The sequence below is a fragment of the Salmo salar genome, chromosome ssa03 (assembly GCF_905237065.1).
Source record: "Salmo salar chromosome ssa03, Ssal_v3.1, whole genome shotgun sequence".
NCBI classification, from domain to species: Eukaryota; Metazoa; Chordata; class Actinopteri; order Salmoniformes; family Salmonidae; genus Salmo; species Salmo salar.
Window position 1 is genome coordinate 13,794,172 of NC_059444.1, and position 23,275 is coordinate 13,817,446.

The following is a 23,275-nucleotide window of genomic DNA, read 5'->3' on the forward strand; positions in this document are numbered from 1 at the left end:
CACCCCCCCAAAAAAGTAAGAGATAAGAATAACAAATAATTAAAGAGCAGCAGTAAATAACAATAGCGGGGCTATATTCTGTACAGGGCGTACCGGTACAGAGTCAATGTCAATGTGCGGGGGCTCCGGTGTCGAGGTAATTGAGGTAATATGTACATGTAGGTAGAGTTATTAAAGTGACTATGCATAGATAATAGCAGAGAGTAGCAGCAGCGTTACGGGGAGGGGGGGGCAATGCAAATAGTCTGGGTACCCATTTGATTAGCTGTCCAGAAGTCTTATGGCTTGGGGGTAGAAGCTATTTAGGAGCTTCTTGGACCTAGACTTGGCGCTCCAGTACCGCTTGCCATGCAGTAGCAGAGAAAACAGTCTATGACTAGGGTGGCTGGAGTCTGAACATTTTTAGGGCCTTCCTCTGACACTGCCTGGTATAGAGGTCCTGGATGGCAGTAAGCTTGGCCCCGGTGATGTACTGGGCCGTACGCACTACCCTCTGTAATGCATTGCGGGCGGAGGCCGAGCAGTTGCCATACCAGGCAGTGATGCAATCCATCTGGATGCTTTTGATGGTGTAGCTGTAAAACCTTTTGAGGATCTGAGGACCCATGCCAAATCTTTTCAGTCTCCCGAGGTGGAATAGGTTTTGTCGTGCCCTCTTCACAACTGTCTTGTTGTGCTTGGACCATGTTAGTTTGTTGGTGATGTGGACGACAAGGAACTTGAGGCTCTCAATCTGCTCCACTACAGCCCTGTCGATGAGAATGGCGGCATGATCGGTACTCTTTTTCCTGTAGTCCACAATCATCTCCTTTGTCTTGAATAGCGTTGAGGGAGAGGTTGTTGTCCTGGCACCACACAGTCAGGTCTCTGACCTCCTCCTTACAGGCTGTCTCATCATTGTCAGTGATCAGGCGTACCACTGTTGTGTCAGCAGCAAACTTAATGATGGTGTGGGAGTCGTGCCTGGCCGTGCAGTCATGAGTGAACAGGGAGTACAGGAGGGGGCTGAGCACGTACCCCTGAGGGGCCCCCCATGTTGAGGATCAGCATGGCAGATGTGTTGTTACCTACCCTTGCCACCTGGGGATGGCCCGTAAGGAAGTCCAGGATCCAGTTGCAGAGGGAGGTGTTTAGTCCCAGGGTCCTTAGCTTAGTGATGAGCTTTGAGGGACCTATGGTGTTGAACGCTGAGCTGTAGTCAATGAATAGCATTCTCACATAGGTGTGCCTTTTGTCCAGGTGTAAAAGGGCAGTGTGGAGTGCAATAGAGATCGCATCATCTGTGGATCTGTTGGTGCGGTATGCAAATTGGAGTGGGTCTAGGGTTTCTGGGATAATGGTGTTGATGTGAGCCATGACCAGCCTTTCAAACATTTCATGGCTACAGACGTGAGTGCTACTGGTCGGTAGTCATTTAGGCAGGTTATCTAAGTGTTCTTGGGCACAGGGACTATGGTGGTCTGCTTGAAACATGTTGATATTACAGACTCAGACAAATGTCATTGAAGACACTTGCCAGTTGGTCAGCGCATGCTCGGAGTACACATCCTGATAATCCGTCTGACCCTGCGGTCTTGTGAATTTTGACCTGTTTGAAGGTCTTACTCACATCGGCTGCGGAGAGCTTGATCACATAGTCGTCTGGAACAGCTGATGCTCCCATACATGTTTCAGAAATGCATGTTTCAGAAATGCTTCAGTCTGGATTTAGACCCCATCATAGCACTGAGACTGCACTTGTGAAGGTGGTAAATTACCTTTCAATGGCGTCAGACCGAGGCTCTGCATCTGTCCTCGTGCTCCTAGACCTTAGTGCTGCTTTTGATACCATCAATCACCACATTCTTTTGGAGAAATTGGAAACCCAAATGAGTCTACACGGACAAGTTCTGGCCTGGTTTAGATCTTATCTGTTGGAAAGATATCAGTTTGTCTCTGTGGATGGTTTGTCCTCCGACAAATCAAATGGCCCAGGAGTGTGAAGGTGAACGGAAAAGCACTGGAGCAACGAACCGCCCTTGCTGTTTCTGCCTGGCCGGTTCCCCTCTCTCCACTGGGATTCTCTGCCTCTAACCCTATTATAGGGGCTGAGTCACTGGCTTACTGGTGCTCTTCAATGCCGTCCCTAGGAGGGGTGCATCACTTGAGTGGGTTGTGTCACTGACGTGGTCTTCCTGTCTGGGTTGGCACCCCCCCTTGGGTTGTGCCGTGGCGGAGATCTTTGTGGGCTATACTCGGCCTTGTCTCAGGATGGTAAGTTGGTGGTTGAAGATAGTGGTGTGGGGGCTGTGCTTTGGCAAAGTGGGTGGGGTTATATCCTGCCTGTTTGGCCCTGTCCGGGGGTATCATCGGATGGGGCCACAGTGTCTCCTGACCCCTCATGTCTCAGCCTCCAGCATTTATGCTGCAGTAGTTTATGTGTCGGGGGGCTAGGGTCAGTCTGTAATATCTGGAGTATTTCTCCTGTCTTATCCGGTGTCCTGTGTGAATTTAAGTATGCTCTCTCTAATTCTCTCTTTCTCTCTCTCTTTCTTTCTTTCTTTCTTTCTCTCTCTCGGAGGACTTGAGTCCTAAGACCATTCCTCAGGACTACCTGGCATGATGACTCCTTGCTGTCCCCAGTCCACCTGGCCGTGCTGCTGCTCCAGTTTCAACTGTTCTGCCTGTGGCTATGGAACCCTGACCTGTTCACCGGATGTGCTACCTGTCCCAGACCTGCTGTTTTCAACTCTCTAGAGACAGCAGGAGCGGTAGAGATACTCTCAATGATCGGCTATGAAAAGCCAACTGACATTTACTCTTGAGGTGTTGACTTGTTGCACCCTCGACAACTACTGTGATTATTATTATTTGACCATGCTGGTCATTTATGAACATTTGAACATCTTGGCCATGTTCTGTTATAATCTCCACCCGGCACAGCCAGAAGAGGACTGGCCACCCCTCATAGCCTGGTTCCTCTCTAGGTTTCTTCCTAGGTTTTGGCCTTTCCAGGGAGTTTTTCCTATCCACCGTGCTTCTACACCTGTATTGCTTGCTGTTTGGAGTTTTAGGCTGGGTTTCTGTACAGCACTTTGAGATATCAGCTGATGTAAGAAGGGCTATATAAATACATTTGATTTGATTCAGTGTTACTTGCCTCGAAGCAAGCATAGAAGTCATTTAGCTCATCTGGTAGGCTCGTGTCACTGGGCAGCTCTTGGCTATGCTTCCCTTTGTAGACTGTAATAGTTTGCAAGCCTTGCCACATCCGATGACTGTTGGAGCCGGTGTAGTAGGATTCGTTCTTAGTCCTGTATTGACGCTTTGCCTGTTTGATGGTCCGTCGGAGGGCATAGCGAGATTTCTTATAACCTTCCAGGTTAGAGTCCTGCTCCTTGAAAGCGGCAGCTCTACTCTTTAGCTCAGTGCGAATGCTGCCTGTAATGTGGTTCGGGTAAATATCACACACACATATACAGTTGAAGTCAGAAGTTTACATACACTTAGGTTGGAGTCATTAAAACTCGTTTTTCAACTACTCCACACATTTCTTGTTAACAAACTATAGTTTTAGCAAGTCGGTTAGTACATCTACTTTATGCATGACACAAGTAATTTTTCCAACAATTGTTTACAGACAGATTATTTCACTTATAATTCACTGTATCACAATTCCAGTGGGTCAGAAGTTTACATATACTAAGTTGACTGTGCCTTTAAACAGCTTGGAAAATTCCAGAAAATGATGTCATGGCTTTAGAAGCTTCTGATAGGCTAATTTACATAATTTGAGTCAATTGGAGGTACCTGTGGATGTATTTCAAGGCCTACCTTCAAGCTCAGTGCCTCTTTGCTTGACATCATGGGAAAATCAAAAGAAATCATCCAAGACCTCAGTTTTTTTTTTTTGACCTCCACAAGTCTGGTTCATCCTTGGGAGCAATTTCCAAACACCTGAAGGTACCACGTTCATCGGTACAAACAATAGTACGCAAGTATAAACATCATGGGACCATGCAGCTGTCATACCGCTCAGGAAGGAGCTGCGTTCTGTCTCCTAGAGATGCACATACTTTGGTGCTAAAAGTGCAAATAAATCCCAGAACAACAGCAAAGGACCTTGTGAAGATGCTGGAGGAAACGGGTACAAAAGTATCTATATCCACAGTAAAACGAGTCCGATATCGACAAAACCTGAAAGGCCGCTCAGCAAGGAAGAAGCCACTGCTCCAAAACCGCCATAAAAAAGCCAGACTACGGTTAGCAACTGCACATGGGGACAAATATCGTACTTTTTGGAGAAATATCCTCTGGTCTGATGAAACAAAAATAGGACTGTTTGGCCATAATGACCATCGTTATGTTTGGAGGAAAAAGGGGGAGGCTTGCAAGCCGAGGAACACCATCCCAACCGTGAAGCCTGGGGGTGGCAGCATCATGTTATGGGGGTGCTTTGCTGCAGGAGGGACTGGTGCACTAAACAAAATAGATGGCATCATGAGGGAGGAAAATGATGTGGATATATTGAAGCAACATCTCAAGACATCAGTCAGGAAGTTAAAGCATGGACAATGACCCCAAGCATACTTCCAAAGTTGTGGCAAAATGGCTTAAGGACAACAAAGTCAAGGTATTGGAGTGGCCATCACAAAGCCCTGACCTCAATCCTATAGAAAATTTGTGGGCAGAACTGAAAAAGTGTGTGCGAGCAAGGATGCCAACAAACCGGACTCAGTTACATCAGCTCTGTCAGGAGGAATGGGCCAAAATTCACCCAACTTATTGTGGGAAGCTTGTTGAAGGCTACTCGGAACGTTTGACCCAAGTTAAACAATTTAAAGGCAATGCTACCAAATACTAATTGAGTGTATGTAAACTTCTGACCCACTGGGAATGTGATGAAATAAATAAAAGCTGAAATAAATCATTCTTTCTACTATTATTATGTGCCCCTGCTACACTGGCCGCAACAGGTGATAGAGGTAATTATCACATACATGTATACACACATGCATAATCTCCCTCACTTGGGGCTCTATTCAATCACATCCGCTTTAGCCGACATCTGCATAGCTGTTGTTTTGGCGGTGTCTGAGTTGGAATTGTGTTAGAGCTGTGAAATTCACAAGTGGCTCCGGGCATTATACCTAAAGCGTACATTGTCATTGGCTGCACGAAGTTGCATTAACAGAGATCTCACGCAGCCCTGTTTACAATTTAGAACACTGGAATTTGAGATGTAATCTACACCTCGATTAGGCTGATAGAAATTCTCATGGTTTAGTTTAATGATTTTAAATTTGAGCGTCATTATTTCTATATAACCTACACTTTCTCGTTCTGAACTTGTACCACGAGTAGGACGGTGTAGTTTCGTGATAATGATCAAGAGCAGCTGCTTACTGAATTGACAGATCCAGCACAGTTCCACCTCAGACACCGCCAAAACATCAGCTACTGTATGTGGGTGTCGGCTATCGCCGGTTAACGCTTGATCTGATTGAATCTAGGCCTTACACTTGAGTTGTATGATTATTGTGCCTCTCTTTTAGATCTGCCACCCCCAGCAGTTCAGCTGCAGTCACAGCAGTCCTCTGCTGTGGCATTTCATTTACTAGCTGCACCAGTTACTACTACACTGGCCATGAAGGGAGAAACCTTTGAGGATTCCCAGATGGATACAGGTCATTCATAACGGTATTACATACACTTACGCTCACTCAGTCACACCAACAGATGTGCACAAACATGTTGTTGAGCTATATACTTACTGTCACTTTGTGTATCTCTCTTTCAGATCTGCCATGCACTCCACCACTGCCTGACAGCCTCACCCAGAAGTGCATACACTGGGCCAATCAAGACTGACAAGCAGAGATGGGTGGCTGACAAGGGAAAAATAAAACATGCACACACACTCCCTCTCTGTCTCTGTCACACACACATTATCCCCAATGTAAATATATTGTAAATACTTGTTTATTTTATGTATGCTCCATTTTATTTTAGGGTTGGAGATATTTACACCTACATATCCATTATCAATAGCTACATAATTACTCCTAATATCTAAAACATGCCTCTCTCTCACACACACATGTAGACCCAATGTAAATACATAGTTAATTTTATGTATGCAACAAAAAAAAATGTAGGATTGTGTGCAATAAAGTACATTCACAGTTAAAGCAACAGTTTGGTTTATTGGATATTTCTCTGATTAAAATGAATGACCAAAAAGAAGTCGGCAGACCTGAAACCCTCTGGGAGTGTGTGCAGGTTTTGTCATCTGGAGCTGAAACAGGGCCCCAACAGCCCTCACATATGTACAGGGTTCCCAGGAGTGGCAGGCAAATATGTTTATTGTCCTGCAAAATGATTTGTTATGTACCAAGGCCATTCCCTGGCTACCATCCACTGACATTTGTTCTCCACAATGAATGTATGTAGCGATTCAAATTCAGGGTGAGTCATCAGGCAACCAAGGCCAAGGAATGGAGAGAGAGGTGACCTGGAGGGAGTTCCATACCTCAGCTTTTTATCAAGCAGAAAAGCAGAGATGGGTGGCTAACAAGAAAAAATATAACACACACACACACTCTCTCTCTCTCTCTCACACATTAGTATGTAAATATGTCAATATATATTGTAATTACTTGTTTATTTTATATGTATGGTCCATTTTATTTTAGGATTGGAGATATTTAGGCATACAGATTATGTTATCCATTTTCCACAACGGACATGTGCAGTTGTGCTTTCTCACAGTTGGTGGAAAGATCATGGTTAGGAGAGATGGTGGCTGACAAGAAAAAATAAAATTCAACATTCACACACATATTCTCTCTCCCTCTCTCCCACACACACACACAATAGTCTGTGTGCTTTTGTCTGTTACAAAACATGACTCTCTCATACACCCACATTGGACCCAATGTAAATAAATTGTAATAACTTGTATATTTTATGTATGCGCCATTATATTTTAGGATTGGAGATATTTACACCTACATATCCATTATCAAAAAGTCTTCAATAAAGTACATTCACAGGTAAAGCAATGTCTTTGGTTTATTGCATATTTCTCTGAATAAAATATGTGACCAAAAGGAAGTCGGCAGTCCTGCAACCCTTGGAGTGTGTGCAAGTTTTGTCATCTGGAGCTGAAAAATTAAAAGATGGGAGGGAGGGGAGGAAGAGTGCAGTTTAAAGGTTTATCATTAATAACTGACACAATTCTATAATGAATACATATTAGAATAATAATATATAATAGAGTGACCAACAGTTAATGTATTGGGATTGTTTAGTGTTTTAATTACTTAACAAGTGGGATCAAACCGTGTCTGAAAAGCAGCAGAAAAGGTCAAATAAGGTCATCAAAATTTCCGTTGTGGCTATACACGAACGTGATAACCACTACACTACGGAAACTGAAAGAAAGGGGAACTTGGGTGTCATTTTGTCAGGGTGGGGGGGTTCATCGAGCTCAGAGAACCTAATGAAGTCAGACATTGCTTAGTTTATTTGCATTGCATTGCCACTGGTTATTTGAAGAAATGTCCAAGACGGTTCTATTTATGTATACTGTAGGCCAGGGATCATCAACAAGATTCAGCCGCGGGACAATTTTTTTCTTGAGCGGATGGTTAGGGGGCAGGAACATAATTACACATAATTTGTAGACTGCAAATTGACCACAAGAAGCCCAAACAGATATAATATTTTACTAAAATATAATAATTTCAAACCTTGCTTACATTTGTATTTGATAACATATTATGCGTGGGAATACTTTGGAACAGATCTACAAAATGTAAATCACTTTTTGCAGATATTTTTACAAACTTTTATTCTAACAATTAAAAATAACTTTTTTTTTTACTTGGGGGGCCAAATAAAATCATTCTGGGAGCTGGGAAACACTACTGTAGGCCAATGTATTTGTTCATTTTCTGTTATTGGCCCTATCTATTTTGTTAAAATATGTTTCCGCCCGGTTTCGAACCGGGGACCTTTCGCGTGTGAGGCGAACGTGATAACCACTACACTACGGAAACTGACAGTTGAAAAGAAATAGTGCTGATCATTAGGAGTGGCAAACCCCGACCGCCTATTTTCACCAAAATTATCTTAAAGTAAAATCTTGTCACGAACCGAGGACCTTTAACTGTGATGTCCTGTTGCACAGACAGACATGTGACTGTTGGATCTTTCTCTGAGTTAAAGTACTTCAGTACTTACCTCAGTATGATGGCGATACAGGTATCTTTTAGAGGCACAGGATGTAGCTGAAGAGAGAGTAGTGGGAAATGAGTGATATTACACTGACAATAATTGCTCTGTGAGAGAAGAGCCTTCAATTCAACACAATTTTACTTATCCCATCGGGAGCCAATGTCCTTACCAGGTCCAGCTGATCCCCTCCCAAATATTACATTTTTCGTGCTTCATGTCCAAATCAACCTAAAGAAACTCAAATTGATTGTGTAGCTCAATGCTGTCACTAACAGATCATTTCGACATAAAGAGCGGGAAATGGTAAAATAGCTACTATTGACTTTCATTAGATTTGTGCCACAAATGCTAAAACTTGTATTTCCCAGTGTCAGGGAAACAAAATAAAAGCATGGATTGCTGTCAAACCTTGTCCATAAACTACCAACACTACAGGGTAAGGAAACCAGTCATTTTGTAATTTGGATGAATTATCGATGTAACTTCAGATGTGGAGTGTATTTCATACCTAGTTTCCGTAGTGTAGTGGTTATCACGTTCGCCTAACACGCGAAAGGTCCCCGGTTCGAGACCGGGCGGAAACACTTTTTCCAAAATTTGACAGTACCCTAAGTCAAATAAATAAAGTAAACAAATAAATGGCAGTACCCTAAGTCTCACAACAAATACATTGACTAAATAGAAGGGGGGACTTGGACATTTCTTCAATCACATTACGTAAAAGCCATTTAATAATCATTCCCCTTTGGGATATATAATTATTCAGTTTGAAACAAAACCCCCTTGGAGTTACATATTTACTGCGTTGCATATTATAGTTGTTTATGTAACAACTTGCTACAATTGGAGATAAATGGCAACAGTGTATGATACGATGAACTGTGGATAAAATGTACTTTGTGTCTGACGCGACTGCGCGTGGAAATACAACTCCCACAACCCTGCACTCCTTGAAAGACGCACATGCGCTGTTCAACCCATTATTTTGTCCTCCTCAAGCAACAAATAAAGAACAGGCTGAGTGTTCTTTGATATGAATTAAATATTAATATACGGAAACATTTTGTTCCTGTTCAATGTCACTCTTATACATGGAGTTACACGATACATAGCTTGCATCTTGGCCGGGCTGTAAAGCCCGCCGTCGGGCGATTCGAGGCCGAAAACACTGCGGAGTGACAGCACGATAGCTTGGGTGTTTAGCTATTTGGTTAGCCAACCTGCTAACGGAAGGGGTTCGAGAGGAGGGAAAATAAGATAGAGGAATTTTGACAACTCCGTCTTTCAGGCAGAAAGGGCTGCGGCTGCCCTTTTCCTGTCAAACCTGCCGACCGGATGGCGCACCTACGCGACATGCAGAACCAGGTAGGTAGCTTAATCTGTAGGGACTGTCACCCCGTTTAGCCAAGGCGAACCCCGATGACTGCGAGGCATTCGATGAATAGATGGGCGGGTTTAGGTGGGTGGGGGCGCCTAGCTAAACCATTACACACTGACACAGACGACTGGAGATTTCGAAGATAGCGGAGATGTACACACCCATCCGAAATTCATTCAGCCTCCAATGTTTAATCTTGTCTCTGTCAACAACACACATCCTCCTAATCCCCATCAAGTAAACCAGCTAACCAATAACAGTGTAGCCTATTTTCACGATTTATATTGTAGCCTATTTGCACAACATATGATCAAATTACCTTTCTAAACTGTAATAACCTCTTACAAATAGTTTATCCAAAACCAGAATGGCCAAATGTCTTGACAGATCCAGTTTGCGAGCTAATAAAGCCTGTATTTGTGCCTCTTACTAAGTCCTATGTTGTCACTGCTTTCCTGTGGAGCAGAATTTCAGGCTGGACCCTGAGGAATACCTCACCAAGCAGGAGCGTATTGGGAATATTCCATTTTATTTGGAATGGCAACCAGACAAAATTAAAAGGGCCTATTTACATAATGAATATGAATTCAGAGAGCAGAAATGATTAAATCATTAATTAGACCTCTCACTAAAGGCTTCAGTTATACAAAAGTTATACTTAAATCCAAACTGGTTCTCTAGCAAATTCATAAGAACGTTTCACTCCATGATAAAGAATGGCCTTTTCCCTTTTATTCAGATTACAACCTCGCACTTTCAGTTATTGAAATGGAAATCATCTCCCAAATATCACTTTCTTTTTCAATTTCTATTTAATCCATCAGAAAAAAAACTGAACAAATAATACAACAAACATTGTGATTAAACCCAAATATACTAATAAATAAACAAAACGTTTGGGGAATAAAAAAATAAAAAGTATCTTTGTAAATTATATCATACATTTTATTTATTTTTTATTTCACATTTATTTAACCACTTAGGCTAGTTGAGAACAAGGTGTCATTTGCAACTGCGACCTGGCCAAGATAAAGTACAGCAATTTGACACATACAACAACACAGAGTTACACATGGAATAAACAAAACATACAGTTCATAAGACACAACAACAGAACAAAAGAAAACAAAAAGTATATATACAGTGAGTGCAAATGAGGTAAGTTAAGGCAATAAATAGGCCATGGTGGCGAAGTAATTACAATATAGCAATTAAACACCGGAATGGTAGATGTGTAGAAGATCAATACGCAAGTAGAGATACTGGGGTGCAAAGGAGCAAGATAAATAAATAAATACAGTATGGGGATGAGGTAGGTAGCTAGATGGGCTGTTTACAGATGGGCTATGTACAGGTGCAGTGATCTGTGAGCTGCTCTGACAGCTGGTGCTTAAAGCTAGTGAGGGAGATAAGTGTTTCCAGTTTTAGTGATTTTTGCAGTTCGTTCCAGTCATTGGCAGCAGAGAACTGGAAGGAAAGACGACCAAAGGAGGAATTGGCTTTGGGGGTGACCAGTGAGATATACCTGCTGGAGCGCGTGCTACGAGTGGGTGCTGCTATGGTGACCAGTGAGCTGAGATAAGGCGGGGCTTTACCTAGCAGAGACTTGTAGATGACCTGTAGCCAGTGGGTTTGGCGACGAGTATGAAGCGAGGGCCAACCAACGAGAGCGTACAGTTCGCAATGGTGGGTAGTGTATGGGACTTTGGTGACAAAACGAATGGCACTGTGATAGACTGCATCCAGTTTGTTGAGTAGAGTGTTGGAGGCTATTTTATAGATGACATCACCGAAGTCGAGGATCGGTAGGATGGTCAGTTTTACGAGGGTATGTTTGGCAGCATGAGTGAAGGATGCTTTGTTGCGATATAGGAAGCCAATTCTAGATTTAATTTTGGATTGGAGATGCTTAATAATGTGAGTCTGGAAGGAGAGTTTACAGTCTAACCAGACACCCAGGTATTTGTATTTGTCCACGTATTCTAAGTCAGAACCGTCCAGAGTAGTGATGCTGGACGGGCGAGCAGGTGCGGGCAGTGATCAATTGAATAGCATGCATTTAGTTTTACTTGCGTTTAAGAGCAGTTGGAGGCCACGGAAGGAGAGTTGTATGGCATTGCAGCTCGTCTGGAGGTTAGTTAACACAGTGTCCAAAGAGGGGCCAGAAGTATACAGAATGGTGTCGTCTGCGTAGAGGTGGATCAGAGAATCACCAGCAGCAAGAGCAACATCATTGATGTATACAGAGAAGAGAGTCGGCCCGAGAATTGAACCCTGTAAATAGGACTGGTGGAGTTGTCACACATGAAGCTAACAAACATATATGGAAATGTCTGCTCTACCCAAAATTACAACCAACTAATTGCAGCATTACTGTAAAAATGGAAGAGGAAAGTGGAAGTGGAAAAAAGTAGGGAACTTGTCTGTCGGCCCTGCATTGAAGACCATAATTGTTTAAAGAAAATTGTGATAAAAGTATACCAGTGTAATTTAAGGACCAAAACATTGACAGCTGTGCCATATAGATTGCAAAATAGTTGGGAAGAGATTTTTGACGTACCGATTCCATGGCACATGGTTTATGAACTGATACGCAAAACGATGCCTGATTCAAAACTTAGAATTTTTCAATTTAAATTATTATACAAAATTCTTGCAACCAATAGAATGTTATATAGGCTGTATCACATCTGGCCGTGATTGGGAGTCCCATAGGGCAGCGCACAATTGGCCCAGCGTTGTCCAGGTTTGGCCGTAATTGTAAATAAGAATTTGTTCTTAGCCGACTTGCCTAGTTAAATAAAGGTTAAATAAAAATAAAATAAATGAACAAATTTTGCTGCAAAGAGACAGAGTCATTAGATCATTTGTTTTGGTATTGTCCATATGTAGCTCGTTTTTTGGATACAGGTCCAGGAATGGCTGTAGAATTGCAACATTTACCTGCAGATTTGAAAAGCAATATTAAATCGATCAATAATATAATACATTTAGCAACATTTTTATTTTATTTATTTGCAATCTGTAGAAATTATGAAAATAGAAGGTTCAGAACTTTTGTGAAACATCACACCACAGTTGAAAAATATATGGCAAATAGAAATCCAATATGGATGGTGTTGAGAGATAGATGGGAGGGGTTGAATGGAGCTGAAGGTTGTGAATAATAATAACAACTAATAACAAGATAACTAATGTAAAACATACTGTGTCTGTCAAACGTATATAGGTTCAGAACTTTGGTGAAAGAAATAGATGGGAGAGGTTGAGGTTAGAGGAAGGACAGGAGTAAAAATCAACAAAATATAACTACTGTAAAATAGATTGTGCCCGTAAAATGTATATAGTACGTATAAAGCTGGAAGTAGAAGCCACTAGTTTACTCCAATTAGGGGAGGGGTGGTAGGGTTAGAACTTAATAAAGGAAAATATATTGACTGGTATTGTATATACAACTCATTCCAGGGTTTTTCTTTATTTTACTATTTTTTACATTGTAGAATAATAGTGAAGACATCAAAACTATGAAATAACACATATGGAATCATGTAGTAACCAAAAAAGTGTTAAACAAATGTAAATATATTTGATATTTTTGATTCTTCAAAGTAGCCACCATTTGTCCAAACTTTTGACTGGTACTATGTGTGTGTGTGTGTGTGTGTGTGTGTGTGTGTGTGTGTGTGTGTGTGTGTGTGTGTGTGTGGTAAACTCAGGAAAAAAAGAAGCGTCCTCTCACTGTCAACTGTGTTTATTTTTAAACTTAACATGTGTAAATATTTGTATGAACATAACAAGATTCAACAACTGAGACATAAACTGAACAAGTTCCACAGCCATGTGACTAACAGAAATTGAATAATGTGTCCCTGAACAAAGGGGGGGTCAAAATCAAAAGTAACAGTCAGTATCTGGTGTGGCCACCAGCTGCATTAAGTACTGCAGTGCATATCCTCCTCATGGACTGCACCATATTTGCCAGTTCGTGCTGTGAGATGTTACCCCACTCTTCCACCAAGGCACCTGCAAGTTTCCGGACATTTCTGGGGGGAATGGCCCTAGCCCTCACCCTCCGATCCAACAGGTCCCAGACATGCTCAATGGCATTGAGATTCGGGCTCTTCGCTGGCCATGGCAGAACACTGACATTCCTGTCTTGCAGGAAATCACGCACAGAACGAGCAGTATGGCTGGTGGCATTGTCATGCTGGAGGCTCACGTCAGGATGAGCCTGCAGGAAGGGTACCACATGAGGGAGGAGGATGTCTTCCCTCTAACGCACAGCGTTGAGATTGCCTTCAATGACAACAAGCTCAGTCCGATGATGCTGTGACACACCGCCCCAGACCATGATGGACCCTCCGCCTCCAAATCGATCAACCCCGCTCCAGAGTACAGGCCTCAGTGTAACGCTCATTCCTTCAACGATAAACGCGAATCTGACCATCACCCCTGGTGAGACAAAACTGCGACTCGTCAGTGAAGAGCACTTTTTGCCAGTCCTGTCTGGTCCAGCGACGGTGGGTTTGTGCCCATAGGCGACGTTGTTGCCGGTGATGTCTGGTGAGGACCTGCCTTACAACAGGCCTACAAGCCCTCAGTCCAGCCTCTCTCAGCCTATTGCGGACAGTCTGAGCACTGATGGAGGGATTGTGCGTTCCTGGTGTAACTCGGGCAGTTGTTGTTGCCATCCTGTACCTGTCCCGCAGGTGTGATGTCCGGATGTACCAATCCTGTGCAGGTGTTGTTACACGTGGTCTGCCACTGCGAAGACGATCAGCTGTCCGTCCTGTCTCCCTGTAGCGCTGTCTTAGGCGTCTCACAGTACAGACATTGCAATTTATTGCCCTGGCCACATCTGCAGTCCTCATGCCTCCTTGCAGCATGCCTAAGGCACGTTCACGCAGATGAGCAGGGACCCTGGGTATCTTTCTTCTGGTCTTTTTCAGAGTCAGTAGAAAGGCCTCTTTAGTGTCCTACATTTTCACAACTGTGACCTTAATTTCCTACTGTCTGTAAGCTGTTAGTGTCTTAACGACCGTTCCACAGGTGCATGTTCATTAACTGTTTATGGTTCATTGAACAAGCATGGGAAACAGTGTTTAAACCCTTTACAATGAAGATCTGTGAAGTTATTTGGATTTGTATGAATTATCTTTGAAAGACAGGGTCCTGAAAAAGGGACGTTTCTTTTTTTGCTAAGTTTATATATATTTGCAGTATATGGGGGACTGGAAGTGATGCAGACAATTACATTGATGGAAGCTACAATCTATCTGCAATATTAAAGCTGATCTGCCCCATAAAATAATAATAAAAAAAGCTTACTAGGTCCTTCTATGATGTCACTGCTTTCTTGTGGAGCAGAATTCCAGGCTGGACCCTGAGGAATACTTCACCAAGCAGGAGCGTATTGGGAAGGGCTCCTTTGGAGAGGTCTACAAGGGCATCAACAACCGCACCAAAGAGGTGGTGGCCATCAAGATCATTGACCTGGAGGAAGCCGAGGACGAGATCGAAGACATACAGCAGGAGATCACTGTACTGAGTCAGTGTGACAGCCCCTTTGTCACCAAGTACTATGGCTCCTACCTGAAGGTAAAGCTAAAATGCATAGATAGACAGAGACTGAAAGAAACACACACACACACACACAGACATACATACATATCACTCATACACAAATATATACACACACAAACTCACACACTCAGACTTCTGCCTATGTTCAGGTCAAATCTCACAGCAGGCCTTAGCATTGAAAACGTCTCGGTCTCTGTTTCTCCAGGGCACTAAGCTGTGGATCATCATGGAGTATTTAGGTGGGGGATCAGCTCTGGACCTGGTAAGACAATGCCTTTCCTAATGGCCCCTGAGGGGATAAGTACAATTGTATTTAATTGAATCAATGCCAATTGTTTGATAAATAAATGCTGACTTAGATGTCTGATTAATAAATTCTGACTTACAATACAAAGGCATGAGTTGGAAAATGAGTTGGAGGATGTACACAGCACATGTATTTTGCAATAATCTAAATAGGCTCTCAGCAAGAAACTCTCCCTTTCTCCCTCCCCCGTTTTCTTTTTCTCTCTCCCATTATCTCTCTCCGTCCCTTCCCACTATTTCTCTCTCTTCAGCTACGTCCTGGGCCTCTAGAAGAGACCTACATCGCCACCATACTGAGGGAAATACTGAAGGGACTGGAGTACCTGCACTCTGAGAGGAAGATCCACAGAGATATCAAAGGTGCAGGCTGCTCCCTTTGGTCCTCTATCAATCTGTCTATGCAACAGGACAGCACCCCCTAACAGAATCCCCCACCCATCAAAATGATACCCTGAGCCTGCACTCTCCTGGCAGTTTACGTAGTGTAGTGGTTATCACGTTCGCCTAACACATATTTTCAAAAAGTAAACAGCAGCTGCTGTGGCTGCGGAACCGACTTTTCATTCCCCGAACTAAAGGTCTCAGTGTCTGCACGTGTTTTATCTACTTGATGCACAGTCTCTGCTCGGTCCAGGTCCCTGGTTCAAAACCGTGCGGAAACATGTTTTGATAAAATAGATAGGGGCCGAAGACTGAAAATAAACACACATACATACAGTAGGCCTATACAGTATATACAATAAGTAGAACAGTTTTGGACATTTCTTCAAATAACCAGCAACAATGAAATGGTAATAGGCTAAGCAATATTCTGCATGTGATACTCATAAACCTGCTACTCCGAAAGCACAAAGACTTCATTAGGTTCTAAGAGTGATAAATATTCAGTCCTGCGGTTGAGTTTATGTAAAGTGCACAAGAAATGGGCCTGCCAGTAATAATGATCCTTATTCCAATCTCCCATTTTAGTTTTGTTAAAGATATTCTCCGGTACTTTTGCATACTTTTTAGCCAGTAGTTCTGAAAGTAGCGCCCATGAGCCAAAAGTGGTCCCCGAAAATTGCATACTACGTCACAAATGTGTAGATATGTACAGCACGTCATTGCTCTCTCTACTGTGTTTGCATTGTGCTAGCTGTCACTCAAATGACAAGGGGCTGAATCTCATTGGCTGAAACTCAAACTGCTAGGGGGCTGGCCCACGTGGGGGTGAATGTGGGGAAAATGGCACAGCTTCCAGAAAACTGTCGCTTTTAAACTTGGGATTTTGTGGCTAATCGAGGTAAGACAGTAACTCTCCTCATACACAACATGGTATGTGGACACCCCTTCAAATTAGTGGATTTGGCTATTTCAGCCACATCTGTTGCTGACCGGTGTATAAAATCGAGCACACAGCAATGCAATCTCCATAGACAAACATTGGCATTAGAATGGCCCGTACTGAAGAGCTCCATGACTTTCAAAGTGGCACAGTCATAGGATGCCACCTTTCCAACAAGTCAGTCAGTCCAATTTTTGCCATGCTAGAGCTGCCCCGGTCAACTGTAGGTGCTGTTATTGTGAAGTGGAAACGTCTAGGAGCAACAACAGCTCAGCCGCAAAGTGGTAGGCCACACAAGCTCAAGGAATGGGACCGCTGAAGCGCGTAAAAATAGTCTGTCCTCGGTTGCAACACTCACTACCGAGTTCCAAACTGCCTCTGGAAGCAACATCAGCACAAGAACTGTTCGTCGGGAGCTTCATGAAATGGGTTTCCATGGCCGAGCAGCCGCACACAAGCCTAAGATCACCGTACACAATGCCAAGCGTCGGCTAAACTGGTGTAAAGCTCGCCGCCATTGGACTCTGGAGCAGTGGAAATGCGTACTCTGGAGTGATGAGTTACACTTCACCATCTGGCAGTCTGACAAACTAATCTTGGTTTGGCGGATGTTAATGCCCTTGATTTTGGAATGAGAAGTTTGACAAACAGGTGTCCACATATTTTTGGTTATGTAGTGTATATTATGCAGGTATGATCTACACATTGACACATCCAGCCAAACAAAAAATGTCAAAGTACCGGAGCATGTCTTTAATAGTTGAAAAAATACTAAAGACTGATCTGGGAAGACCATTGGAACGGGGCCTTAGTAGAAAGCCATAGGTGCCATTGGATATACGGTTCAGCCGACACAGATCTGTCCAGTCCAAGATATCTTCAGAACAGGTTTATTACAGATACTGGGTTTAACCACACCACACTCCTTGTTTTGACTGCCTACTGTATAAGTGTGTGTAAAAGTGGTTCTATTGAAGCTATTGGAGGCTGTTGAGGGGAGGACGGCTCATAATAATTAATGGAATGGACTTAATGGAATGGTATCAAACACATGGAAACCAGGTCTTTGATGTGTTTGAGACCATTCCATTTATTCTGTTCCAGCCATTACTATGAGTCCATCCTCCCCATTTAAAGTGCCACCAGCCACCACTGATGAAGGAATAGAAAGGAAAGAAATAACCATTAGTATTGGCTTACATGACATACCATAGAGTAGACTGTGGGGGTATACAGAATATATTATGAGAAGGTACTGCTATGCCATGGCATAATGCAAGGGGCAATGCCAAATAAACTTAATAAAGACCTATTTACTGGTAAGTAAACGTGACTGGAATGTATCTAAGGTCTTGCATGAGACCAGAACCAACGTGGAATAGTGCCCAACTGCTTCATCTGGAAAGGGACAGGCTTTTAGGCTATATGCATCATTTAGCTACATACAGTACCTACATATTGTAGCAACATTTTATAATTACATGAGGCTACATAAAATACTACAAATGTCCACAAACACGGCTATACCTTTAACCTGACAACATGAGTAAAATAATATGCCTAAAACGATATGGCGTTACTTATGTGCTATACCAAGACTAGCAAGCTAATGTTAAGATGACTGGCTAACATCTTGGCTTAGCTAGCTAGCAATTGCATGAAGCACATGGAAAAGGAAAACATGGTACCATAAACATGGTAAATAACTAAACTGCCTTAGCAAGCAATGACATGTCACAGTACTTACAATTAGATGCATGCACTAAACACAGGTCAAATTCAATAAAGTTGAGGAACAGTCCAAGGAGCTTCTGACCTCGATCTCACTGAAGATGGCCGGGCTCAGTCAGGTTCACCGGGAATTACGAACTGTGATTGGCTGATATAGGTACTACTAATGAAAAATAAAGGGTGTTGGGCAAGTACAACAAACTATTAGATTGGGGCTGCTGAAACGACTGGCTAACTGTTAATTAATGGTGCTCTTTAGCTAACAGGGTAGTGCTGTGATCTAACGTTACCGATAAACAACATGTATATTGTTCAATCTTGCTATTACATGTCGTTACAGTGTTAAAACAGTAGATGTTCTGATTCATCAGGGGCTGGAGATGTTGCAGGAGAATCATCCATAAAAACAGATTTATACACAGCAATAGCTGTAGGCCAATAGATCGACATAGAGCACATTAATTGCCATCTTCTTTTTGAATATTGTAAGTGTTGTGATATCTATTAAATGTAAGTTCTCACTGTAAGTCACTTTGGATAAAAGCGTCTTCTACGTGGCATTTATTATTATAATTCTAATATATTGACCACCAACCTTGCTTTCTCCCTCCCCTTCTCCCTCTCTCTGTGGCAGCTGCCAATGTGCTGCTGTCAGAGCAAGGCGACGTGAAGTTGGCAGATTTTGGCGTGGCGGGCCAGCTGACCGACACCCAGATCAAGAGGAACACATTCGTGGGCACTCCCTTCTGGATGGCGCCCGAGGTCATCAAACAGTCGGCGTACGACTTTAAGGTCAGTAGCCCCCACGGAGTTGGCAGTTGGCTCAAATATGTCCTAGTCTGTAGGGTTGTCAGTGTCAGCAGGGTTTATTTACGTTAGTTCAGGATATTCAATGAAACTCCAATCTGAGAAGAGCCTCTTATTGTCAATGAACATTTTTCTATTTTTGAATTGGAAGATCGTTTCACTTCCTTAATTGACTGAATTGAGGTGGAATTTACATTAATCCTACTGCTGCTTAATTGTTTTTGATGTCAGGCTCTTTATACATGTTCAGCACATCCCTTATGAATTCTGTACACATAAATATTAAGTGTGTCTGTGTGTGAGCACATATGTTTTTATCTGTATATACTTGGCTGTCTTACACTTGTCTGGCTTCCTCCCAGGCGGATATCTGGTCCCTGGGCATCACGGCCATTGAGCTGGCCAAAGGGGAGCCCCCCAACTCAGACTTGCACCCCATGAGGGTCCTCTTCCTCATTCCTAAGAACACCCCTCCCACCCTGGAGGGATCCTACAGCAAGCCCTTCAAAGAGTTTGTGGAGGCCTGCCTCAATAAAGACCCGCGCTTTGTGAGTCAATTACTTTCTCCGTTGAAGTTCTCCATTGACAATGATTTTCTGTTGAGTGCTAGGCTTAATCTGGGTTCTGGGAAACTGGCCCTGAAAAGTCTACTTGTTTGAGGGGACTAGCAGTAGACAACCTATCAAGAGCATGACTTTGTAGGCAGCCTTCCATAAAAGAGAACACGTGTACTTACGCTGTTATAAGCATTTGTTTGTTTTATTCATAGAAATAAACTTACAATACCTCTATTGTGTTGCTGGGGCACCTATATTTAAAGTTTATCATAAGACCAACTTCATTTATAAAGCGCTCAAAGCAGCCATATTTAGTATGGGAATGAATGCGTGTCTTTGTACTACGCTCTTTCCCTCCATAGAGGCCAACAGCCAAGGAGCTGGTGAAGCACAAGTTCATTACACGCTACACCAAGAAGACGGCCTACCTGTCGGAACTCATCGACCGCTACCGTCGCTGGAGGTCCGAGGGCCACGGGGAGGAGTCCAGCTCAGACGACTCAGATATGTGAGGCCCTTAACACGCACACAAGCGCAGACATATACAGTGCACAATGGATGAAGCAGTTTTGAAAGACACACAGACAACCTAACCAACATATTGAATATTTCTGACTGGCTGTAGATATAGAACATGCAGTTCTCTATTTTACGTGGTACTGAATTAAACATCTCAAACAGACCTACTGTCTCTTCTTCTTACAGGGATGCTGATGGTGACGACAACCAGAGTCCCGTGTGGACCTTCCCCACAGTCCGACCCAGCTCCATGAACAAACTACAGAAGGGATACACACAATCCGATACAGAGGTGAGACCATGTTGGTGCACATTTAAACACACAAACAAACAGTTTGGGCTGGGACACTGTGAATTTCTTTTTTTCTTTAGTCTGCAGATTCGGTGAAACGCCAACCCAAGTCACAGTGTCTGTCGGCATTGGTCACTCCCATTTTCAAAGAGGTAACAAGTTACAGAAGCTACTTATTAGAATGTCCACATTGTATGGACAATACAATTTTCCTTTTCTATTAACTTTATATCTATGCTGAAATCGAACTAATCTCTGTGTTTGTCCTGTCTAGTTAAAGGAGAAGCGGAGGGCTGCTGGAGGTGGCGTGGGGGCCATCGAAGAGCTGGAGAATGCCTTTAACCTGGCTGAGGAGTCCTGTCCCGGCATCTCTGACCGTCTCGTCACACACATGATGGAGAGAGTCTGCAGGTGAGTCTGGCTTCAAGCACACCCACACACACAATTCCAATACACTTCAGTGACATCCTTTTCTCATCTCTTGTCCTTTGTGACTAACCCCACTGATCTGAAAGGACAAAGAATAAAAGGTGAGGTATGACTATAAGGACACGAGTGCAATTCATTGGAGTCTTATCACTTCAGTGTCACCTAGTCACTCATTTAAATCTACCCTCTTCTATTCATCAGGTTCTCGCTCAATGGTAACACCACCCCCTCCTCGCGGTGAACCCCTGCTGGCTGCTACTCCAAATCCCCTTCCGTCTACTTCTATTCCCCCACAGACCGTCCAACATCCCCCCCATGGACCACGAAAACCCCTCTGCCCCCTAGTCCACCTGACCAATCTCCCAGAGAACTTTTCATTAGTTATGATTAAATATTTTTACAGTTTTTCTTTATAGAATGGAGAGTATTTAAGACAACAAAAAAGCCATGACATTAAGAGTGCTGTGTATACCTGTTAGATCGAGAGAGAAACAATCCTAAAATAAAGTCTATGGAAACGTCTATGGGTTTGTGAGCTTGTCTGTTGCATCACATGCATGGGTGTTGCAGGTTTTCTATTCAATGTATTTCAACAAATAACACCTGAGTCAAATACATATTTTAAATAATTCAGGTGGGCTGGTTTAGCTTGCCTGGCATATGGAGTTTGCACCTTTGGCACTATTCCATTGTGCTTGACACAAATCAAGCACACAAGTATTGCAAGTGTTTGATATATATTCAATCTGGATCTGAAGCAAATTCTCTGAACATTTTGTTCAATATAAAAACCACCATCCCAGTTTGATCGGTGGCAAGTTCCAATGTTTCCACCTGTCCGGGTCATTTTAAGCTCCCTAGCATTCCTCACACTGGCAGTGAACGGCAGGGCCTCGGGTGACCTTAGTCTTAGCCAGGCCCGCTGTTGCCGGGTGGTCATAGGTATGAAGACTCCTTGAGAGCGATCACCATTTTACAAGCGTTTCACTATGAGAGCTAGGCTAGTGTTTTGAGTTTATGCTTAACCTTTTTTTCAACCCCCTCTCTGACTAGGTTGTACAAACACATCCACTGGGTTACAGATTTTTGAACATTCTCTGATGTGAAAGGACCATAATCAAAGTAGCTCGTTTGGCAAAATGTTTGACAAAAAAATCTTAAATAAAAAAAATACTGCTCGCCCTAGATATTTCCATTAATATTCTGTAAAATGTCATACTATAGATATTCAATCAGATGTCACTCATCCCCCATCAAATGACATACAAATGCCTACAGAAGATGCCGATTGTAGTCTAGTGATGACCCACACGTGTTCACCAGGATGGCATAGTAGAACTCCGTTGGGGTGCAGGCGATGCCAATCTGGTCAAACATTCCCAGTTGGAGGCACTTTGGCAGCAGCTCTGCCACATCCCTCTGCTTCAGGACACCGCTGATCAACAGCACCGCGTTCTCAATCATGTAGCTGTAGCATGGAGACAAGGGGGGAATAGTGTGGGCCTAGTTCCAATTCATTTCAAATGCTTCCTTTACTTTCTACGTCAAATCAACCACTGATATACAAAGATTTGATGGGTGAACGTGCTATGAAATATTGCCTTCACTTCCAGTCATCTGTTGCCTTCACATTCAGATCAGTGATTACCTCAATCAAGGGAGAAAGGATTATTTTTTTAGAAAAACTTTTCTGCGCTTAGTATTTTGGCCAGCATACCCTCATACCAACTACTAAGCTTTAAATAATAGATACACTAATCCAAATGTAAGGAGCTCTTTTACATGTTCTCTATTGATGAACATCGCATTTCAAACTGGACAGGATCACTGAACTCATGAGTCTAAATAGATGGGCAAACAAACACATATTTTTAATGTATTTTTTTCCCCTCCCATCCAATTGATGGGCAAATAACATTTTTAAAAGAGGAAAGAAGTCCGTTGAATGGATCAGTGACGGCCAAGAAGCTAGCAGAAAGAGGAGGAACATACAAATGTCAGGTGAGCATACGAATGTTTTGTTTAGCATATTTCACATAAATCAAAATCCGTAGTAGATTCGAGGCTAAGGTTACTGGCATACATGTACTTAGTCAAGGAAGGTGTAGCGACTCAGACAGACAAGACAG

The 23,275-nt window shown here is 42.9% G+C and overlaps 1 protein-coding gene, 1 long non-coding RNA gene and 2 other non-coding genes across 5 annotated transcripts; 2 read left to right on the forward strand and 2 right to left on the reverse strand.

The window, feature by feature from the left end:
- Positions 1 to 6,626: 6,626 nt before the first annotated feature.
- On the reverse strand, positions 6,627 to 8,703 carry LOC106598892 (uncharacterized). Its single transcript, XR_001327308.2, has 3 exons — positions 8,390 to 8,703; positions 8,227 to 8,273; positions 6,627 to 7,145 (listed from the first exon to the last, which is right to left on the reverse strand). It is a non-coding gene; the product is annotated as an uncharacterized lncRNA (long non-coding RNA).
- trnav-cac (transfer RNA valine (anticodon CAC)) lies at positions 7,970 to 8,042 on the reverse strand. The gene has a single exon. It is a non-coding gene; the product is annotated as a tRNA-Val (tRNA).
- Positions 8,704 to 8,731: 28 nt separating the features above from the next.
- trnav-aac (transfer RNA valine (anticodon AAC)) lies at positions 8,732 to 8,804 on the forward strand. The gene has a single exon. It is a non-coding gene; the product is annotated as a tRNA-Val (tRNA).
- Positions 8,805 to 9,172: 368 nt separating this feature from the next.
- stk25b (serine/threonine kinase 25b) lies at positions 9,173 to 21,668 on the forward strand. 2 transcript variants are annotated; one of them, NM_001140433.1, is made up of 12 exons: positions 9,223 to 9,585; positions 14,966 to 15,196; positions 15,387 to 15,443; positions 15,739 to 15,847; positions 19,177 to 19,334; positions 19,712 to 19,897; positions 20,269 to 20,414; positions 20,612 to 20,717; positions 20,798 to 20,869; positions 20,992 to 21,128; positions 21,233 to 21,247; positions 21,348 to 21,668. In NM_001140433.1, exons 1-12 carry the CDS (start codon positions 9,556 to 9,558, stop codon positions 21,385 to 21,387), a joined length of 1,287 nt encoding a protein of 428 aa, NP_001133905.1. In that variant the 5' UTR covers positions 9,223 to 9,555; the 3' UTR covers positions 21,388 to 21,668. The 2 variants fall into 2 exon arrangements, with proteins under 2 accessions (XP_014045169.1, NP_001133905.1); XM_014189694.1 differs by lacking the exon at positions 21,233 to 21,247 and having other exon boundaries at positions 9,173 to 9,585.
- The last annotated feature ends 1,607 nt before the right edge of the window (positions 21,669 to 23,275 follow it).

Coding starts and splice junctions, on each gene's coding strand:
- stk25b (NM_001140433.1), top strand. CDS start 9,556: ATGGCGCACCTACGCGACATGCAGAACCAG. Junction 15,848..19,176: donor GATCCACAGAGATATCAAAG/GTGCAGGCTGCT, acceptor TCTCTGTGGCAG/CTGCCAATGTGCTGCTGTCA. Junction 20,415..20,611: donor AGCTCAGACGACTCAGATAT/GTGAGGCCCTTA, acceptor TTCTTCTTACAG/GGATGCTGATGGTGACGACA.